Here is a 19,139-nt window from a genome sequence, read left to right as displayed (position 1 = left end):
GTTCCTAAGACCAACTGGGGGATGGGAGTTTATGCACCTGTGTGGAAGAGAAACCTCCGTAGGGATTCTGTTGCCTGATAATCCACTGCACAATTGCTGAGGCCTTTGTGAGATCCTCTTGATTGCAATTTGGTTTGTAGAGCAATGCCAACAGCACGTAGCTGGTGATCTCAACCTCAGTTGATGGAACATGATCTAAGAGGTGGGATTTTTCAGGTGGGGATCTCTGCTTCTGCTCCCAGTACTTTGAACCATCTGAATAAACAAAGAGGGTGAAAAGCAATGAGAACGGAATATTGTCAAGGTGCATGCCACCAGTAAAATGTATTCCATCTGCCCACCTCCCCAAATCCTGATGTGGCTGAAACTCACCAACTTCCTTTGCTGATTTCTGTAGTTCTCTAAGGAACGATTCACATATTTCTGCCTTGCCAGCTAAGCAGAAGGCATAGGTCACAAGCGCCTGAGTATAAATGTCACTGACATTTTTCTCAGATGCAGTCTCCAGGCAATAAAAGGCATTTCGGATTACTGTGTACTTCAAAAACACACAAGCAAATAAATAAAAACAACAACCAAAACAACATGTGTCTCAATTCTGAATAGTTGTCCTCACTAGATCTAAAGTGTCTTTAAACCTCTTGTTCATCCTGTCATCACCATGGCAATAAAACTTAAGTTTGTATAATAACCTTGGGAGAGAGAATACATGACTCTTTAAGGAAGGATTTCAGACTGAAATTCCATACAATTAGAGCAGATTTTCAGTGTGTTCCTGAAGATGTAGGTGGATAAACAGAAGACTTCTCTGCTTCTTTCACATCTAATTCCTTCTGCTTACCTCTATGGTAACAATTCACACTGTACTTTTGTAATTAAGAGTCTGTTGACTTGAACAATTCTAAAATTTTCAGAATAGTCTCTATCCTCAGTGACTCTACTGAAATTTTAATTCAGTTCTGTGGAGTTGTACTACATAGGTTGTGTTGAAAATAATGCCTCCGATTTATTTTCATTGAAACTACAACAGCCACAATAACATTATTTGACGAAGCAAGTTCTCAGCTACAAAACGCTAATTTTCTACATAGTCACCACTGTTAGCTATGACTTTTGCCAGTGATGAACAAGAGCCTGCATACCATACTCATAAAAATTTGTACTAGCTGAGATGACCCACTGCTGCTGTTACCACTGCTGAAAACACAACCCATTGCCTCACTGAGCTCACATCCACTCTTTGGTCTTCATAAATGTTCAGTGAGCATTGATGGATGTCAATGGGTGCAATTTTTTCTGCATGGAGGAATTCAGTAGCACACCTTTGCTTCACACACACTTCCATGTCAGATCTCATTTCATCAGACTGCCCATCTGCTTCCATATGTTGCATAGCAATAAAATTTGATGGAATATTAGCAGGGATGTTCAAATTCTATCACTGTACCACCAACATCCACCTCTGGCTTCATGAACCAGCATAATAAAATAGGAGGCATTACTTCTGGAGCAGTTCTCATTGGTTTACATTAAGTGAAAGAAGTTTACTGTTAGACTCCATGTCTTCATTAATGTTCTTCTTAATCAGGAAGTTTCTCAAAAAGTACACGACAAACTAGAGGCAGAGAAACTGATATACTGAAGTCTAACATCTCAGCTGTGCTCTCCTTTGTACTGAAAGTCACTTTCAAAGAAGGATAAATCTGCTTTCCACTATGGTGGATCTTCCTTTTCCCAGTATGGCTTTTAGTTCCATTTAGATTTTACAGATTTATCTGTAATGCTTTATTTTCTTGACTAAGTCGTATTTGAGGCTAAGCCATAGTGTGTGTGCTACTCCCTAGGAAGATTTTTTAAGTGAAGGTGAACAGTGTCATTGAAAGCAGGGTAATGTTAACTGAGAACTTTCTCTCTCCATCTCTTTGTCTTTCTCTAGGACTATTTGTAGCAGGTACAGAATACAAAGTAACAACTGGGAACTAATTCCAGATGAATAGCAGTAGTGAAAGGCGGCTTTACCGACACAGAATGCCCAGCCTCCAGTAAGGCAATGGTGATATAGGCAGAAAGCGACAGCTCATTATCTACTCCTCCCTGAAAAGGATATGGAGAGAGGAATTACCAGTGAATAGCATGAATGAAAAGCTTTCAAATATGAGTTGCCATATCCCAGCTGAAGAATGTGGCTGTTTCTGCACGCAACCCAAAAATAAAGGAAAATACACACATAGCAGAGATAGCTCATAAGTTAAGAAAAGCCCATTACTATTTAAACATATATATATATTAAAAAAAAAAAAAAAATCCTCATCGACAACAGCCAACGAACTACCATCAGCAGCAATAAAAAATCCTCAGAAAACACAAATTCCCTTAAGGAATCATCTCCTCTAATCCTGTCCTGTAATCCTCTCGCAGGTGCAAGATATGTAAAAGAGAGTGAGGAAGCTGACTGGTCTGGAAATAGTTACTGTAAGATGTGGAGAAGTATCCCTAGGCAGAGAAGAGTATAGCATTTAGAGGAAAGTATAGGTTTTGGTAGTAATGAGAGAGGATCTTAATGATAAGAGCATAAATTTAACAAAAGTAATTCTTTATCACCTTCAAGGCATCGTTGACAAGTATCCCAGCACTTTGGAAGCAGCCATCTGTCTTCTGTTTTCTTGCCAGCCACATCAGGGTTTGAACCTGGACATTGTCATCAATAAATATGAAGCGACTAGCTTCTGCAAATGATTTGTACACAAAGGCAGTGAGCCTGCAAGGGAACCATGAAGCTGTGAGCTGATCTAGAAAAAGTCAGCCTTTTCACTCATGCTAGACACAAGTCTGAATAATTACAGCCAACAAGTTGGTGACTTGCTTTCTTGTGTACTTCTCGAAGGAAGGGTACCAAAAAGAATTGTATCTAGCTAGAATCCATGGAGGAACACTAGCACACTGTGTGGCTGATCCTGGATGCAAAGCACTGCAGCGCATTGGGTTCCATAGGAGAAATGAGGTGCAGGAATCAAGTTTTTAGTCTACCTACTATCAGTATGCACTCTGACAGGAGCTGGAAAGCCATTTCACTTAGTACTTAGAGTTTCACTCCTAGCGAGCTCTGTACACCTGATTCAGCTAGCAAAGGTGTCTTTTATCTACACCATGTGATTTCAATGCAAATTCATTTCTAAGCCATTTCTGCTCCCAGTCACTCACCAGGTGTTCCCTTCTTTATCTCTAATGCCAAATGTGCTGTAGGACCCATCAGGATGTTTGTATGATAGCTGCTTCTGGTAGCCTGAAAGAATGTGAAAGAGAAAATGTTATCTAATTAAAAAACAAAACAAGAAAACAAACAAACAAAAAAACCTTCTAATTCTATTTTCCATCGGATTTACATGGAATCACAATGGGAAAACATGAAACGGTGAAATTTGTCTGCCATACAGTGGGGAAGCTTTGAAGAAGCTTAAGTCTACACAATGTCCTGTCCTGTAGGAACACTGAGTCACAGAATAGGTAGCGCATGTCAGCTCTGTGCTCTACCTAAACTGACAGGATTAAGGCAGATGCTGTGCTTGTGTGGAAGAGGAGGAAGGGACTTAAAGATGGAACCTCGAAGGAAACATGATGACCAAGTTTAGGTAGAGCAGGAGAAGGAAAGAAAAAAAAAAGCAAGGCAGTGGATCTCTGAGCTGTGCTACAACATCAGTGCCATACTGCTTGAATAGCCATGCTACTGCTTCTGCTCACTAGGCCCCAATAGTAATTCAGCACACATTGTAAAAAGATGCACAAAGCTCTCACCACTCACTAAGTATCCAACGGTCTTGGATTTTACATTTTCACTCAGCTGTCTTGTCTTGTCCAGATAATCCAGTACATAGATATTTGGTGCAAAAAGGACCATGTTCTGTTCCCCACTGCCAAATGGTATGAGAAGGAGCTGGTGCATGTTCTGCATGGCAGTGCCCATGATGTCACCTGGTGAAGAAAACATGACAGGGGAATTAGCACAACTCATGGCCACAGAAACATACAGCAATTTTCACTCAGTAGGGTGAGCCATGGAATACCTGGCTGGGTTAGAGAACCTCTGTTAGAAAGCCTGAAGTTCTCTGTACTTTCTGAGTGATTTGTTCTGTTCTGCTTGTCAAGCCAACAAATAAATTAAATTCCTGCCCTGTCTTTTCTTGCTTAGATTAAATTGCCCATTCCAGAAATACTACCTATTTTAGTGCCACTTTAAGCAGACACTTGATGTCTATTAAAATAATAAAACCAAAGCCACTACAAGACCAAAAAGTTTCCATTAGCATCTCTAGTTTGTACACGGGTGAGTGGAAGAAAATCTTATGGGCATGAGTCTGGTAGCACACTCAGAACTGTGCTACCTGTGGGCAAAACATTCAAATGCAGTAAGTTTAAACAGAAATGTGAATAGGGATGTCACTGATTTTTAGATGCAGCAGAGAACATTGCTGGGCAAGATAAGAATCAATCTATTTGCTCAAGATTTCCCACAGGAAGAAAGAAAAGTCACAACAAAGCTTTCATTTCATTGTTTAAAGTTTTCTTAATGTTTCATTAATTTCATGTTTACCAACAACAGAAAAGAAAGCTCTGGGTGATCCTTCTACCACATTTGTAGGTAGATCTATTACAACATCTTGAGTAATGACATCATCTGTAGAGAAAAATATTAAGTATATTGTGGATATTTGTATAGAACATTTGTTACAGCAGGTAACAAACACTCCCCTCCCTTTCCCCTTCCCTTTCCCCTTCCCCTTCCCCTTCCCTTTCCCCTTCCCCTTCCCCTTCCCCTCTCCCTTTTCCCTTCCCCTTCCCCTTCCCCTCTCCCTCTCCCTTCCCAAGTATATTGAGCGTTTACCTTTCATGCAGATCAAGGAGTTCTGGGTCTCTTCCCTTCTTATGCCTTCAGGCTGGAATGGTGATGGGAAGAAGAGTCATATGCAGCAGATGAGAACAAAGCATAGAGAAACAAAGCAGTGACAAGAGTATTCATCGTCAGCCTCATCCTCCTCCATCATAACATGGCTGTACAGAAGCAGCTAGTACAAAAGGTGAGTTCCAATCAGATAAAGTCCCTCGTTTCCAGCTTCTCCTCTGTATGAGGAAGATGTGCACTTTACCAACACCCAGTGATCCTCATGGAAGAGGACATCAGATGGGTGTGGACTTAAAATTAGATTGAACAGCCCAACCCTGTCCCATTCAGATGAGTGTGGAGCCAAACAGGAAGTTTGTTAAGGAACCAGAATAACTTTTGCTTCCTTTTTGTACTTTTGTTGCAATTTCCTTTTCTCATGGTAGGAAGTACAGGGCAAACAAGAAGTGCTGTCAGCAGTACCTCAATCAACAATGTCCTGATCTGGGTGTCCCTGTAGTCAATACTGATGTTCCTAAGTGCTTCTTCTTCACAAGCTTCATCGTTATTGGTCTCAGCCGTAATGCTGAATAATACTTCGCCTTAAATAGTAGCAGAAAAGAGGGAAAATTGACCTCTGTCAAGAAGATTTATGGTTAAAGTGAGAAATTGCATCTGATAATGATTATCTGTAGAATAGTAGAGTAAGTAGTGTAGCACAATGAATGATCAATCACTCTAGGTGAGACATATGGGAAGAGAACTGATCTCTAAAAATTGAAATGATAAATACCCTGCATTTCTGGAGGGGCTTTTTGGCCTGGACAGCTGGAATAGGGGTAGACAAAATTATCCAGGTTGGAAAAGAATTAGGTTTACAGATGAGGTATAAACTGATTAGTAACAGTCCTACGAAACCAGATAGATTCCAAGCCACTTACCAATTCCTTTGGGGGAAATATTCCAGACATAGGACTTTCTTTTTTTGGTACATACACATCCATCATCCTTTGGGGAGATGAGTTTTGCATGATAATCAAGGGATTCTGACAGCAAAACATTAATCTGAGAACAGAGAGAGGAATATGGTGTGATAAAGATTTTATACCATAGAAAAATGGTGCTTTATTGTTTGAGAGTGGGTGGATCAACTGTACTTATGTCAAGTATTAACAGTGTAAAGCAGATTGAAAGCCTGGGATAATGGCATACAGGTGAATCATCTATCAGATGCAACTTTGGCAGTGTCCTCTTCTGCTCCTCTTGACATTCTTCACTGAGATATTAAATACCCTATACATATATCTGTTTCTGGATCAGGATGTGGAACTACGTCCAGTTGACCTGGTGCTGACTAACTTGCAAAGGAAGATATCATTTAATGTTTGGTTATGTTTTTGTTGCTGTTGAAGAACAAGGTGAAGAGATGAAAGCCTCAATAATTGATAAATTTTTTTAATAGGCTGTTTAAAGCCCTAGGCTTTTTTTTTTTTTTTTTTTTTTTTTCTTCCCTAGTCAAACTATTAACAGAGTTCGAAACAAAAAAATGACTAAGATGTGTCTTGATTTTTCATCCTTTTTTGACAGTCTCCTTTTGAGACCAGAGAGCTGATTTTCAGCAGATAAATTAAGCAAAAGAAGTCTAGAATTTGTGCTTGCCTCTCGTTTTAGGATTCAGCATAACAAACAAGAAATCAAAGAGAAGATCTCTGCTTTTCTTTCTTCAAGTGTATGTAAGCTCCTTCAGTGTAGAGATACATTGCGCCTGTGGTCTGGAGACATTTTGCCTGGAAAGTACAGAGCACTGAGAGCACAGACAACCACTGTCTGAGACCAGTATTCTCCAGCTGCACATACACTCTTTTGGGTGAAGTACTGGGACTCTGATACTCCCTGCTTTAGAGAACCTTTGTCCCAGGGAACAAAGTTTTTTCTGTTCTTCACTTGTTGCTCTTCCTATACGCTTCTATTTGGGAGGTACAAGCACTTCATTCCTTCACAACACCACATATCCTTAAAAAAGGACCCCAATAAAATGTGATGGCTTACACAACATTGAAAAGTGAATGATACTCCACAAAGCACTGTTCCCTTTCTTCTTAGGTCTCAGAAGACAGGTATTTGTACAAACATCCTAGACATAGTTCACATAGATCTCCTCCGGTTTTGTAGTGGTGTAGGACAAATTCAGTCTATCATTAGATAGAAGGAGCAGTGCCTCAATCAAGCAGAGGCAGATCCAGTCATTTGCATCCATCATTTTGATACTTTTTTTTGTTTGATTGTTTGTCTGTCTGTTTGCTTGTTTTTCCAAATTACAAAGCCTGCAGAATGCTTGGAGGTGGGATAGGGATTAAAAGCGTGGGCAGATGTACGTACCTTAATACAGTGATTGAGGTAGTTAAAGACATTGGCTCTAAGCAGGAAATCTTCTCCATGAATGATGGAGTATGGCAAGGTGAAGTCCACAAAGAAAGGCTGGAAGGCTGTCAGGGTAGCAGGCACAGATATACCAAATCCAGCCAATTCTTCCACACAGAAGGCACTGGCCTTCCATTCAGTGACAGTGTCAGGGATGGTGTATGAGACACTAGCTTTTCCAGTAGAGCTGGTGGGAATGTACAAAGAATGGGTTTGGACAGATGAATTTTCATATAACTTACTTTTCTGTAGAAACTCTAAGTTTTCAGGATGAATGCTATCACTGTTCTGTTTGTAGAAATCCCACATCCAAGCCCTCACAGAACTTACCATCCAAGTCTTCTCAGAGAAGTCAGTGTGGAAGTTCTTCTGCCCATCATTTCCCTGACTTTGGAAAGAAAACTCAGATTCCTTGCTTTGCAGACCAATGTTTTGAGAAACAGAGGTTTCTCTTCATAGGGAGTATGACTCACAGTATACATATTGTGGAAATAAATGTTTTGGTTAATATTGTAGGGAGGGCGGATGGTCAGAAGAAGACTGAAAAACATGGTTCTTCCATGTCAAATAGTAAGAAGAGGTGGCAAGAAGTTACAATAATGCAGGAGAATATATGGACATTTAGTAACTTTTAAAGTACAGCAAAGAGAGAGAAGCAGCAGTACTCACTTTATTAGGACAATATCCCAAATCCAAGTTTCAGGGAAGAATTCCCTAACAGTGTCAAGGATGTATCTCTTCACATGTTCTTCTCTAGCTACTTCAGCTGTTAAGAGATAGTGGGAATTTAGTTAGTCCTCATTCATGTAGTAAAGACTCCCAGAAAGGACAAGCTTTGATTTGCATGAACAAGTACAAACAATAATTAGTGTTCACTCACTTTCTACTGGAAACTAGCGGTATTTCCATCCAAGTATTAATTAAAGTCACTAATGTGTTCATGAATTTGGTATAACCTTACATTACTAAGAAAAGAAAGCATTTATTGAACTGCTCCTGGTCTCCAAACATGAGCATAAGACCTAGGATTCAGAACACTTGGCTCTCAAATCTGTGTGATGGCCACAATGATGCACTGTCTCTTCAGTAACCTCTGGAAAGAAAGGAATCACTGTCAACAGTGTCCCTTTTGTTTGACACTCTCCCAGTTGCCAATGCTTCCCAGTATTAAACTGGATATGAATCAGAAGTGTAGGCCTGAAAGGGTTTTTTGGGTACTTGTTATAGTAAGCCATCTCATTCTGAGCCATAGTATTCAAAAGAACAGTTCTGAATGCTGAACACTGACAAAGGAGAGTTGTGAGGACTGTCCACGTCTGTTCAAAAAAAAAATCCTATTTTTTTAAGAGAAAAATAAAATCGCTTACCTATCCCCTATACTACCTGATAATTTGACGTGGTGCGTAGAAGCTGTGAATCCTGCATTCAAGAAATGGAGGTCTTCCTGTTCCACTAGTACACACAACTGGTTGACGAATCTTTGAGTTGGTAAAAAATTTCATGCCCATATCCTGTGAAAAATACATTTTGGTGTCAGCCATAACCATATTGCAGCTGAGGTTTATTTTATTCCTCCCTCTTCCCATTACTACCTTTCCACCACATAAAAGCCCAAAGACGTATATGCAGACTTTTGGGAGTTCTGGGCACAATGGAAAATCACAGAGTCAGAATCAGAATCAATTGAGAATGGATGTCAATTCAGAGAATTTTCCTCGTATGAGTTCTGCTAAGAGCATTGCAAAAATTGTAAAGCTACTACATAAGTAGAATCATAGAATCGTAGAATTGCCAAGGTTGGAAAAGACCCTAAAGATCATCACATTCAACGGAAAGTAGAAACTGACTTCAACAGATTTAAATCATGTGTAGGATATTTACCCTGAGGAACTGATATACATCTGGGCCTAATCCAGAAGTTAGAGGTCTGTAATACAAGCCTTTGTGAAAGATGTTATCAGGTGAGATGCAGGGGTCTTGCGGATCATCTTCTAGATTGAATCCATTGAATATATAGCCTTGTAGGTCTTGAATAGGATGCAAGTTGTATATCTGTGAGGGAAGGAAACACAAAGATTGATTTTGATTATATAGTCATGTGCTGGCAATTACCAGCGCTGAGATGCTTGCCTGTTTGAAATCATGCTCTGTTACTTGAACTGAAAACTCTTCAACAGCCAGGCCCAGAAGGTAGTGATCACTGGTGAGAACAAAGAACAGTAACTAATGTGTACCCCAGAGGTCAGTACTGGATCCAGCCCTGTTTAATATCTTCATTAATAATCTGATGATGGGAGTGTGCCCTCCACTAGTTTGATGCCATCCAGAGGAATATCTGCAGGCCAGAGAAACAGCGCTACAGGAGAGTAATGAACCTGAAAAAAGAAGTGCGAAGTCCTGTCCCTGGGGAAGAATAATTCCAAGCATCAATATATGTGTGGGGTCAATCAGCTGGAAAGCAGCTTTTCAGAGAAGGATCTGGAGTCCTGATAGACAAGAGTCAACAAATGCGCAAATTCCCATTGTTTCCTGGGCAACATTAGGAGGATAGTATCCAGCAGGTTGAGGGAGGTGATTCTTTCCCTCCACTCAGCACTGGAGAGGCCACACCTAGTATGCTGGAACTAAATGTGGGCTCCTCAGTACAAGAGAGATAGAAGAGCTGCTGGAGAGACTGCAAGAAACTATCACAAAGATGAGCATTTCACAGCTAGGACTGTTTAGTCTAGAGAAGAATAGACTCAGAGATATCACATTAATGTAAATAATTACCTGAAATGAGGGTGCAATGAGGACAGAGACAGGATCTTTTTAGCAGTGCCTATTGCTATGACAAGAAGCAATGGGCACAAACTGAAATACAAGTTGTTCCCTCTCTACATCAGGAAATAATTTTGAAGTGTGCTGGTGATGGAGCACTGGGACAGGTTGCCCAGAGAAGCTGTGGAGTTCTCTTCTTGGAAACATTCGAAAGTCATCTGTACGTGGTCCTAGGCAACCAGCTGTAGGTGATCCTGTTTGAGAAATGTGTTGGACTGGATAAACTTCACAGAGGCCCCTTCCAAATGTGGGTATTCTATGTGAGGTTCTGTGATTCTTACAGAGCATAAGGATCATGGGACTGCTACCTGCAAAGTAAGCTGAGGCTTCCACCTTCAATTTGGAATTTTACTCTTTCTCAAGCCTTTTCTTGTCCTGCATCTTTCAGAGGGTACAGTACCCAGGATAAAGCTGTCTCTGTGTGGCGTGCTTATTGACTTGTGATCATTTCCTGAAGCTTCCCAAATGACTATGCAAGTCCAAGAGTCACTGCTTAAATCAAATCCTAGGTCCTTTACAGGACATCTGACTGCTAAGAAATGAAGTCTGCGTATTATGTACATATTATTATGACCAGCGCATGTAAATACTGGGGGATGTCCAATACATGCTAACAATCTCTAGTGAAGAAACTGTAATAGAGAATAAAACAATATTGCAAGGAAGGAGAAAATGTACTTGTTTGGGTAACTTACTGTTTCTGCAGACAACTCTGTCTCAGTCTTCAGAAGCAGCACGCTTTTATCCACTGCCCTCACAGCACAGAAAGAATTAGCAGCAGCTTCGATCTCTAAACTGACATTGGAAGTGGTGAGCATCTGCTTTTCAGAGAATTGCAACTGGACCTGAAATTTATCAAACACATGTTGGTGTGGCTAATCCTTACTGCTTAAGGCTTCTCTGGATGTTGAGAAGAATAATGTAAGGTTCTTCTATTGAAGCACCGTGGGTCTTACTAGAGGGTGTTGGCCTCTACTGCCTCTGTTAACCAAGCCTCAGCTATAATGGAGGCTTAGGCAATAAGCACACTTAGATTCCTACGTTGTGGTAACTTAAATGAGGCCTACCTGAAGTTATTTAAAATAAAATGTGATTCTGCTGCTGCTTATGTCAAACAAAATCTTATTATAACGCTTGACTGCATGTGATAAGAACTACAATGAGCAAATCATATTTTTACTACAAGTTTGTACTACCTTAAAAATTACAGTGCAAATAATCTTGTTTTGATTTTTTTCAAAGCAAAAAAAAGAACTTGATACTTGTTTTAGATAAGAGGGAAAAAGTAGTAGTTGGAGATGACGAGATAAATGAAAACTTCTGCTTAGACCCACTTGTTTTATCTTCTTGATCGTTTGTTTCATGTTTGAATATCTTTTAGCTTTCAAGAACAAAAGATAAGAAAAAACTTAAAATTGAAATCTCAATTCAAAATTACAAATCAGAGTCCAGGTTTTTCTAAAAGGAGGGAAAAAAACATAAAACAAAAAACAAACAAAAAAAACCTTTTTCTCCTGTATGTATGAGGGCTGCCCTGAAAGTAATGTCTCTTATTTTATTATGTTGACTCACAACCTCAGAAGCAGATGTAGGTGGTATGGCAGTAGAGGCTGAATGTTCCCACCAGTCTTTTGTTACATTTTGTTGCCATGTGACAGATGGCAGTGGAGTGGATGTCCAACAAAGTGACATTTGATGCGCAAGTGCATATGAAGCAATTGTGAATCACTGAATTCCTCCAGGTGAAATAATTGCACCCACTGACATTCATCAATACTTACTTGAATGTTTATGGAGACTGAAGATTGGTTGTTAGTAAAGTGAAGCAGTGGGTGGTGCATTTCAGCAGTAGCTGAAATGACATGAAAGACAAACCATGTTCCAGATGACCGTGCATATTTTAATGAGTGTGGCATGCAGGATTTTGTTCTTTGCTGGTGAAAATGCATAACTAGTGGTGGTGACTATATTTTGTAGCTGAGAATATTATTGTTATGTCAGACCATGTTATTGTGCTCTTTGAATCTGTTGTAGTTTCCATAGAAATAAATAGGAGATATTACTTTTGGAGCAACCTGTGTATTTAATTGTGGTAAGCATAAACTGCATTTTTATTCATCAGAAAAAGTGTAAAAAATTAGATTACACTGTAAAGTGGAGTAAGACTAAAACACATTTTTATGGTTAAAAAACAGGCACTCCAAACTATATAGGACACTAGTATAGTTTTAGAGAAGCTGGTAGAATTTGAGAGTAGTGTGTTTTCAGAAAAGTAGATTTTAATTTTAGAGGATTTACCTTTTGGCAATGAGGATAGGTGGAAGTAAAGAAAAGATACAAGGCCAAAGAGAAAAAAAGAAGAATGAAGAAGAAATAAATGTGTGCACAAAGGATTTGTATTTATTTGGCAACAGCCAAATTCTTAGCACTTCTCACCTTGTTTTTGAAGCACTTCTCGATTGGAAGTCGGACACTGTCTGCTACCAGCTCCTTGGCAGGGTGTAACGTATATACAAGCAACCGAAGGGCTGGAGACATTTTCTCACTGACCACAAGTGGGATCATGAAAGTGCCATTTCGATCTGTTATTTGAGAAGAAGAGACTAATACGGAGACAAACATGAAGGTCTGCTCTTGTAGCTACCATATAGACAGACATGCATCTGTACCAGTCCATGGAACAATCTGCAGTTGGACTATAAACTGAAAAATCCTGGAGTAACGGACACTGGCCAGGAGGTGACATGTCACAGTTTAGATCCAGATGCCTTCAGATTTACTGTGAGTTTGAACATGTGGCCAGACAGCCCCCAAGACCAGACACTGCATTCCCTCCCTAATCCTTTGGGAAGATCTTTACATGACACTGCATCTTGACTCACCTGACACTGGTTTCTGAACTACACCTGAGTTTATTTTGCTCTTAGTGGTAGTGATAGAATCATGCACACATGCATTGGTGAAAAGGGATACAGCCATTCCATAGCTGCTGTGCACATCCAAGAAATGTTGTCTTGGTCCCCAGTCCTCCAGTTTACCCATTTATTTCTTAAATGCAGAAACATGATGATGACAACTTAACTTACCAGCCTGGATATTAACTTTTATTTCCCCTGTGAGGACAATCTTGCCTTTTGCCATGCCCTGTAAAGAAAATAGCAATACATTTATGGATTATTAAAGGTTGGAAGAAGAAAGTGACAATCAAATTCAACATGCATCAACATGACAATTGATACACGCACATTGGCATGGCTTCAAATGTTTAAATATCAGCCACAAGGCATGCTAGATGCTGCCACTGCTGCTGCCACTGGCCAGAAAGCAGAAGAAAAAATGATGGAAGGGACTAGGGCAAGGAAAAAGAGTTTATTGGACAGGAGGGAAATGAACCATGGCCTAAGACAGTATAAAAATGGTTAAAGGTGGCTACTTGCTATAAAATTAAGTAACCTGGCCAGATATCTGGATTATTTTGCCCGATTAAGTAGTTTTTCTAAGTCAGCTTGGTACTGTTTCTGATCTTAGGTTACTGGTCATTGAAGTGGCTTCCAGAAACCAAAAGAGCTCACTACCATAACTGCTGTACGTGCACTGCCAGATAAATTCCTGGTAAAGCCCTTTCAGTGGAACTGCAATAAACCTATACTCACCACATAGTAGAAGTTCACCATACTGGTATTCTCATATCCTTCTGTGTTCAAGATATAGTACACAGTGATCATCCTCTTCTGCCCACAGCTCATGTCTTTCCACAGTGGATCAATCCTCACAAAACTGCTAGTCCAGGAGTACAAGCGCTGGACAGAGAGAGATGCATCTGGGTAGGAAGGCTCTATCCAGCCTTCAGAATGGCACTGGTCACTGGTTTTGTATATTGCCTGATTAGGAGAGGTAGAAGGGAAGAAAAGGAAAACAAACATAGCTCACTAGGGAAATTGTTGTCACGTACATCAGAAAGATTATTTCACAGAATCCACAAATTTAAGAATCACATGTAAACCCAAACAGGTAAGGAAGAAGTAGCGCAATGATCTTGCAGCCTTGCAGCAAGACATTGCATTGCAACAACTCAGGTACTTTCCTCACTTCTTTTATGGCTTTTTTTTTTTTTTTTTGAGAACTCTAGAACATGAAGTGAGACAAATCACATTTTATTACCAGAATTCAAACCTCATCCTATCTTTTGGAGTTCAGTTTAAGATCAGTTTTCTCTGTCTCCATTTCCATCTCCCTCTCCCTCTCTGCCATCCTATCCCTCTCCTTCCCTCCCCTCCCATCTCGTTCTGTACTCACTTTCAGACTAAGCTCAGGATCAAACATTTTGGATGTGTCAATGCTAAACGAAGCAAAACCATTAACATCAGTGGTGAAGTTGTTTGTATTCTTGTTATTAACAAATAGCTGGATAACTTTATTGGAAATAGGAGAGTTGTCTTTGTCTACCAGCTTGATCTATAGGAGAAGAAAATGACAAATATGTTTATATTGTTATATATCTGTGAATAGATATGCATAACTTACAGCCATTCTTTCTCCACCGAACAGAATAGCTTTTTCTCCTCCCTTCCAATTAATACTTTAGAAAAATGTTTATCTTCACTGTCTGGCTGCTAGGCTGCTACCTAATGCATGCAAAAGGAGCTTCTTCAGCAGCTGTTGCATCACTGAATGAGAAGCAAGAATTTCTTAAGTCTCATCTCTTTAAACATCACTCCTTCCTGACTATACATTTCCAGTTTAAATATACAATTACTTTTCTCTGTTTTTTCCTTTCTTAGTCTCTGATGCTGTTACTTTCCAAGTCTGAAGACTTTTTCTTCATATCTTTGATTTGAACATTTTTCTCATTTTTTCTCCACTATCTGTTCTATTTATTAAACAAAGAAATTATTAAACATATTAAACAAAGTATTAAACAAAGAAATAAGAGATGTCAGAAACAATTCAATAAACTTTAGGTTGCTTGAAATGAGCATTCATTTGTATTAAAAGCAAACAAGCAACAACAACAACAAAAAAGAGCAGAAGGAGTAACGATATATTAAATACACTGACTACCCTTACTGTCCAGATATGGAGCGAAGAGAAATTACCTCTGAAGTATACATGCAAATAGCGAACTAAAAGTCATTTAGATAAACGTTGACTTCAGTGAACTGAATGCAACAAAAGTGAAGGCATATAACATAGAAAAAAAGATATTTCATAGTGCTGGGGGAGAATTGCAAATAGGATGAGATGAAACAAGTACAGGATCAGGAAGGGATGCATTTTGAGAAAGTTTTTTTATGGCAGCTGCATTGATCTTAAGTTCTACATTTTTTGTTTCTTTTTTTTTTTTTTCTTCCACAGAAGCAAAGAAAATGCCAAATGATTGTAATTGAAAAGAATTTTGTCTCTGAGATGGAGACATCCCAGCCTCCTACCATATGTCTTTCTACATTCAGCATTTAGCATGTGGGGAAATGTGTGTATTTCATGAATTGATTGTGGCACACTGCACCAGGGAGCGTGTTGAGCCACTCTCCTCTGGTAAGTAATTGTAAGGGAGATGCACAGCACTCTGAAGAATGGGGTGGGAGTGGAGAACAAATGAGAAAGTCATATGAACATCTACCAGAGGAGAAAAATTCCTTAAAGAACAATCACTTCCTTCCTTTCAGTGCCACTGATAAAATGACCCCTAAGCCTTTCCTCATTGAAAATAAAAAATCTGAACTGGATGTAAGTGGAAGAAAGATAGATTTATATCTACCCTTTCAATCACTGAGAGTGATGTGGGATTTGTCATTAAACATAAAATAATGAAAAGGCTTTTAGAAGGAGAAACTGTTGTTAATTCCTTTCTTTTTTTTCTTAAGTAAAATTTCTCCATTTTTATTTGTCGCTTCTGAAGAGAGAAGCAGTGATTTACATCAAGTTGAAAATACAAGCTAGAAATATGCTGATTAATGGATCGTTTTGATCCAAAGTATTTCTGGCAGACACAAACCCGGACAATCTTATACTCATCTGTATTCAGAAGTACTGATAGGGCATTGTATATGTAAAGAAAGAAGCCTATGGAGAAAACAGTTCCCCAAAATAATTTCCCAATCTTTCCCATCACTGTTATCTTGTTATTTACTCTCAGTCATCTTCAGTACAATCTCTTCATGCTCTCATTTACCTGTCCAAAATAAGGAATTCCTCTTCTGTAGTGATGATCCACATTCTCAAACTGTAAACTGCTCATCACTTGAGTTATGGAAATAGACTGAGTAGCTGTAAGTTGCAGACCTGTAAGACATGCCCAGAGTCAAAGGAAAATACACTTTGTCTTGCATCTTGTATCTTCATCAGACTTAACATTGCATGGAAATATGCTTATAAAAATGGACATTCTTCTTCAAAAATATATCTTTGTGCTCAGAAAACAAGAGTTGAATACTCCTTCCTTTCTTTTTTGTTCATACCACTATTGTTGTTACTGATTGTGTAGAAGGGATTACCTGTTCCTTTCTCTGTGACAGTGGCTTTCACATCAAGATTCCTCTTGTAACCAATGCGATTTAGTTCAAAAACCTCGGAGCTGAGAACTTGGGAGAGGCAGCCATCTGTATCCAGCTGGAAAGTGAAGAAAACTAATCCTGTTACAAGAATCACAGCTTACAAAAGATATTGGTAATATACAAGACCTTTATTTACTGATGTCTTTAACCATTACTGAAGTCTTGTGCAGATGCTTCTTGTGACATTGCCTTACACCTATGATCCAGGACAGCATGCTGCATTTATAAGTCCATCAAACTCCCATTTTTTCTGTCTTATGAAGTGTCCAGCATTGCCTGGAAACAGTGGGAGATGAATGACACTCCCATCAGTTTTGACAGGAGAGGAGACCAAGAAACTCTTGCAAATAGTTGTTCTATCTTACTCTCCCTGTCAGGCAGCTCTTGACTCTGGGGAGTCTGGGAGAATACTGATGCATCCAGAATCAATCGTGAGCACATTACATGTTCTCTTTTCTTTCCATTACTTTTTAATTTCTTAGTACACTGTCTTAGAAACACAGTGTTGCATAGTATTGAATGAACACAGATCATCTCTGCTTACAATGATATTTAATCAGTGAGACAAATGAAAGTTCTTGGGTCTGTATACTTTCTACATCCACAGATCGCTTATTCTACCTGATAAATGACAGGCCTTCCACAGCAGAGTGAAAATGGGCAAAAATTGTTTACTGAATTTTATCAGTTCTCTGCTGTCAAGAGGAAAATTTTCCAAAGCTTTCAAAAGGGAGTATTCTCTCATTACTTTCAAAATTATTATACAGGACAGGATCATTATGCACATTTCAGGTGGGAAACTGAGAAAGAACATGTCTGTACTTCATCAGGCCTAAAACCAAGAAGATAATTAAATGCTCTGAGTTCCTGGAAGCAAATAGATGAACAGAGTAAAGTAAAGCAACAATGAAAGAAAAAAAAAGTGCAGCCAGCAAAGGAAGAGATGCACTAGCACTGAGGAGAGAGCAAGCATAAAGAGCAATAATTATGCATCATACATCTTTGGTAAATGATTGACAAACTGGGCTTTTCTTGCACCTCCCATATGAATCAAAATCCCTGCACACACTGAGCTGGACTTTCCCCTCAACAGGCTGGCCGTAGGTGTACCTGGGAGAAGAAGAAATAGGTCTATGAGACGATGCTTGAAAAACTGACTTAAATTAACCTGTTCAGGAATAGACCCAGGATGACCAGTGACCTGGCAAGCCAGGGACTGGAGTAATTTCACAGGCATTTTCTTAATTCTCCTTCCAGAAGGATAATACAAATGTGAAGTTGAAAAACTGGTAAGTTTTACTTCACTCACAAACCAAAGCTATGCCGTAAATGTCAAAATAAATACATCTATAAGATTGGTGGTCAAAAATTACTTCTAAATTATGACTGTTTTCTCCACTGTTTATCTTAGATTGAAGTCCTAGACTTATTGAGATCAAAATGAAGCTTCTCGTAACTGCAAGTGGTTCAAGGCTTCAGCCTTCTATAATAAATTATGAGATCTTGTACCTGGGTCATGGCAATCCCCACTATCAGTACAAGCTGGGGGATGAAAGAATGGAGAACAACACTGCTGAAAAGGACTTAGGAGTATGGGTGAATGGCAAGCTGGACATGAGCCAGCAGTGCACGCTCACAGCCTGGGAAGCCAACCATATCCTACACTTGGTACTTACACTGCGCAGATTTTCACTGTCAATTCTGAATCCATGACTGTAAGACTTTTTGGTGCAGTGAATGTAACATCAAATTTTGGCAACACTACAACAGACAACAACAAACCAACGTTGGCATTATTGTCAACTTGCAGGTTGAGATAAAATAGAGAATGAGGTTATATCATTAGTCAGAGATGGAGTACCAGCTCAAAACTGGGGTGTCAATATGCCTCAGAAGCAATATGACACGTGAAGACTAATGTAGCTGTTTTTTGAAAGCTGTGAAGAAAAGTCAAAACTTATGAATGATGAATTCTGTGATGTCTAGAAGCACTGCCCAGCTTTGGCCAGGAAAGCTGATGGACCAGCCTGCAAGAAGGTTACATCGTCACAGTGGATTTTTCCATCAGTTCATTGATCTGTTATGCAGATTCTTTTCCCAGCTGAATCTGTGCAAAATGGTTAATCTTTTTTCTCTGTCTTTTTTCTTCTTTTTTCACAGCTATACGGTGTTATATTTGCTAGAGAGCTGTTTAAAGTGTTACCAATCAAAAGGATTACTTGATAAAGATTTATCTCTGTTCATGTTTTCTACTCTGATTTAAAACCAGAAGGTAGCATTTACCGTATTCCTCCACAAGGAATGAGTGATTTGTTTTCTCTCCTGATTTCTTTGTTACAATAATTTTGTAGTTTCCTAGTATAGGCTCTTCAGCTAATGGGAATTCAAACTGGACAATGTTAATCTCTGATGTCACATTTTGCCACTGGAAGATCCTGTTGCTTTGTGGATCCTGAGGGGAAAAAATA

General features: G+C 39.2%; 1 protein-coding gene across 1 annotated transcript in view; it reads right to left on the bottom strand.

The window, feature by feature from the left end:
• Positions 1 to 19,139, bottom strand: part of LOC122178229 (ovostatin-like) — a 95,077-nt gene that overhangs the window by 11,350 nt on the left and 64,588 nt on the right. The window contains 25 exon segments of the mRNA XM_042868285.1: positions 38 to 255; positions 373 to 538; positions 2,020 to 2,094; positions 2,602 to 2,758; positions 3,202 to 3,283; positions 3,793 to 3,969; positions 4,589 to 4,672; positions 4,880 to 4,931; positions 5,360 to 5,478; positions 5,818 to 5,941; positions 7,256 to 7,484; positions 7,967 to 8,063; positions 8,681 to 8,730; positions 8,732 to 8,808; positions 9,179 to 9,349; positions 10,813 to 10,962; positions 12,554 to 12,699; positions 13,204 to 13,261; positions 13,771 to 13,998; positions 14,414 to 14,572; positions 16,290 to 16,399; positions 16,612 to 16,726; positions 17,670 to 17,781; positions 18,348 to 18,432; positions 18,955 to 19,123. Of these exon segments, the coding sequence (XP_042724219.1) occupies positions 38 to 255; positions 373 to 538; positions 2,020 to 2,094; positions 2,602 to 2,758; positions 3,202 to 3,283; positions 3,793 to 3,969; positions 4,589 to 4,672; positions 4,880 to 4,931; positions 5,360 to 5,478; positions 5,818 to 5,941; positions 7,256 to 7,484; positions 7,967 to 8,063; positions 8,681 to 8,730; positions 8,732 to 8,808; positions 9,179 to 9,349; positions 10,813 to 10,962; positions 12,554 to 12,699; positions 13,204 to 13,261; positions 13,771 to 13,998; positions 14,414 to 14,572; positions 16,290 to 16,399; positions 16,612 to 16,726; positions 17,670 to 17,781; positions 18,348 to 18,432; positions 18,955 to 19,123 (3,210 nt within the window).

This window comes from Lagopus leucura, unplaced genomic scaffold, assembly GCF_019238085.1.
Source record: "Lagopus leucura isolate 7727_CA_CO unplaced genomic scaffold, USGS_WTPT01 Super-Scaffold_100001, whole genome shotgun sequence".
Classification (NCBI taxonomy): Eukaryota; Metazoa; Chordata; class Aves; order Galliformes; family Phasianidae; genus Lagopus; species Lagopus leucura.
This window is presented reverse-complemented; position numbering and strand designations above follow the sequence as displayed.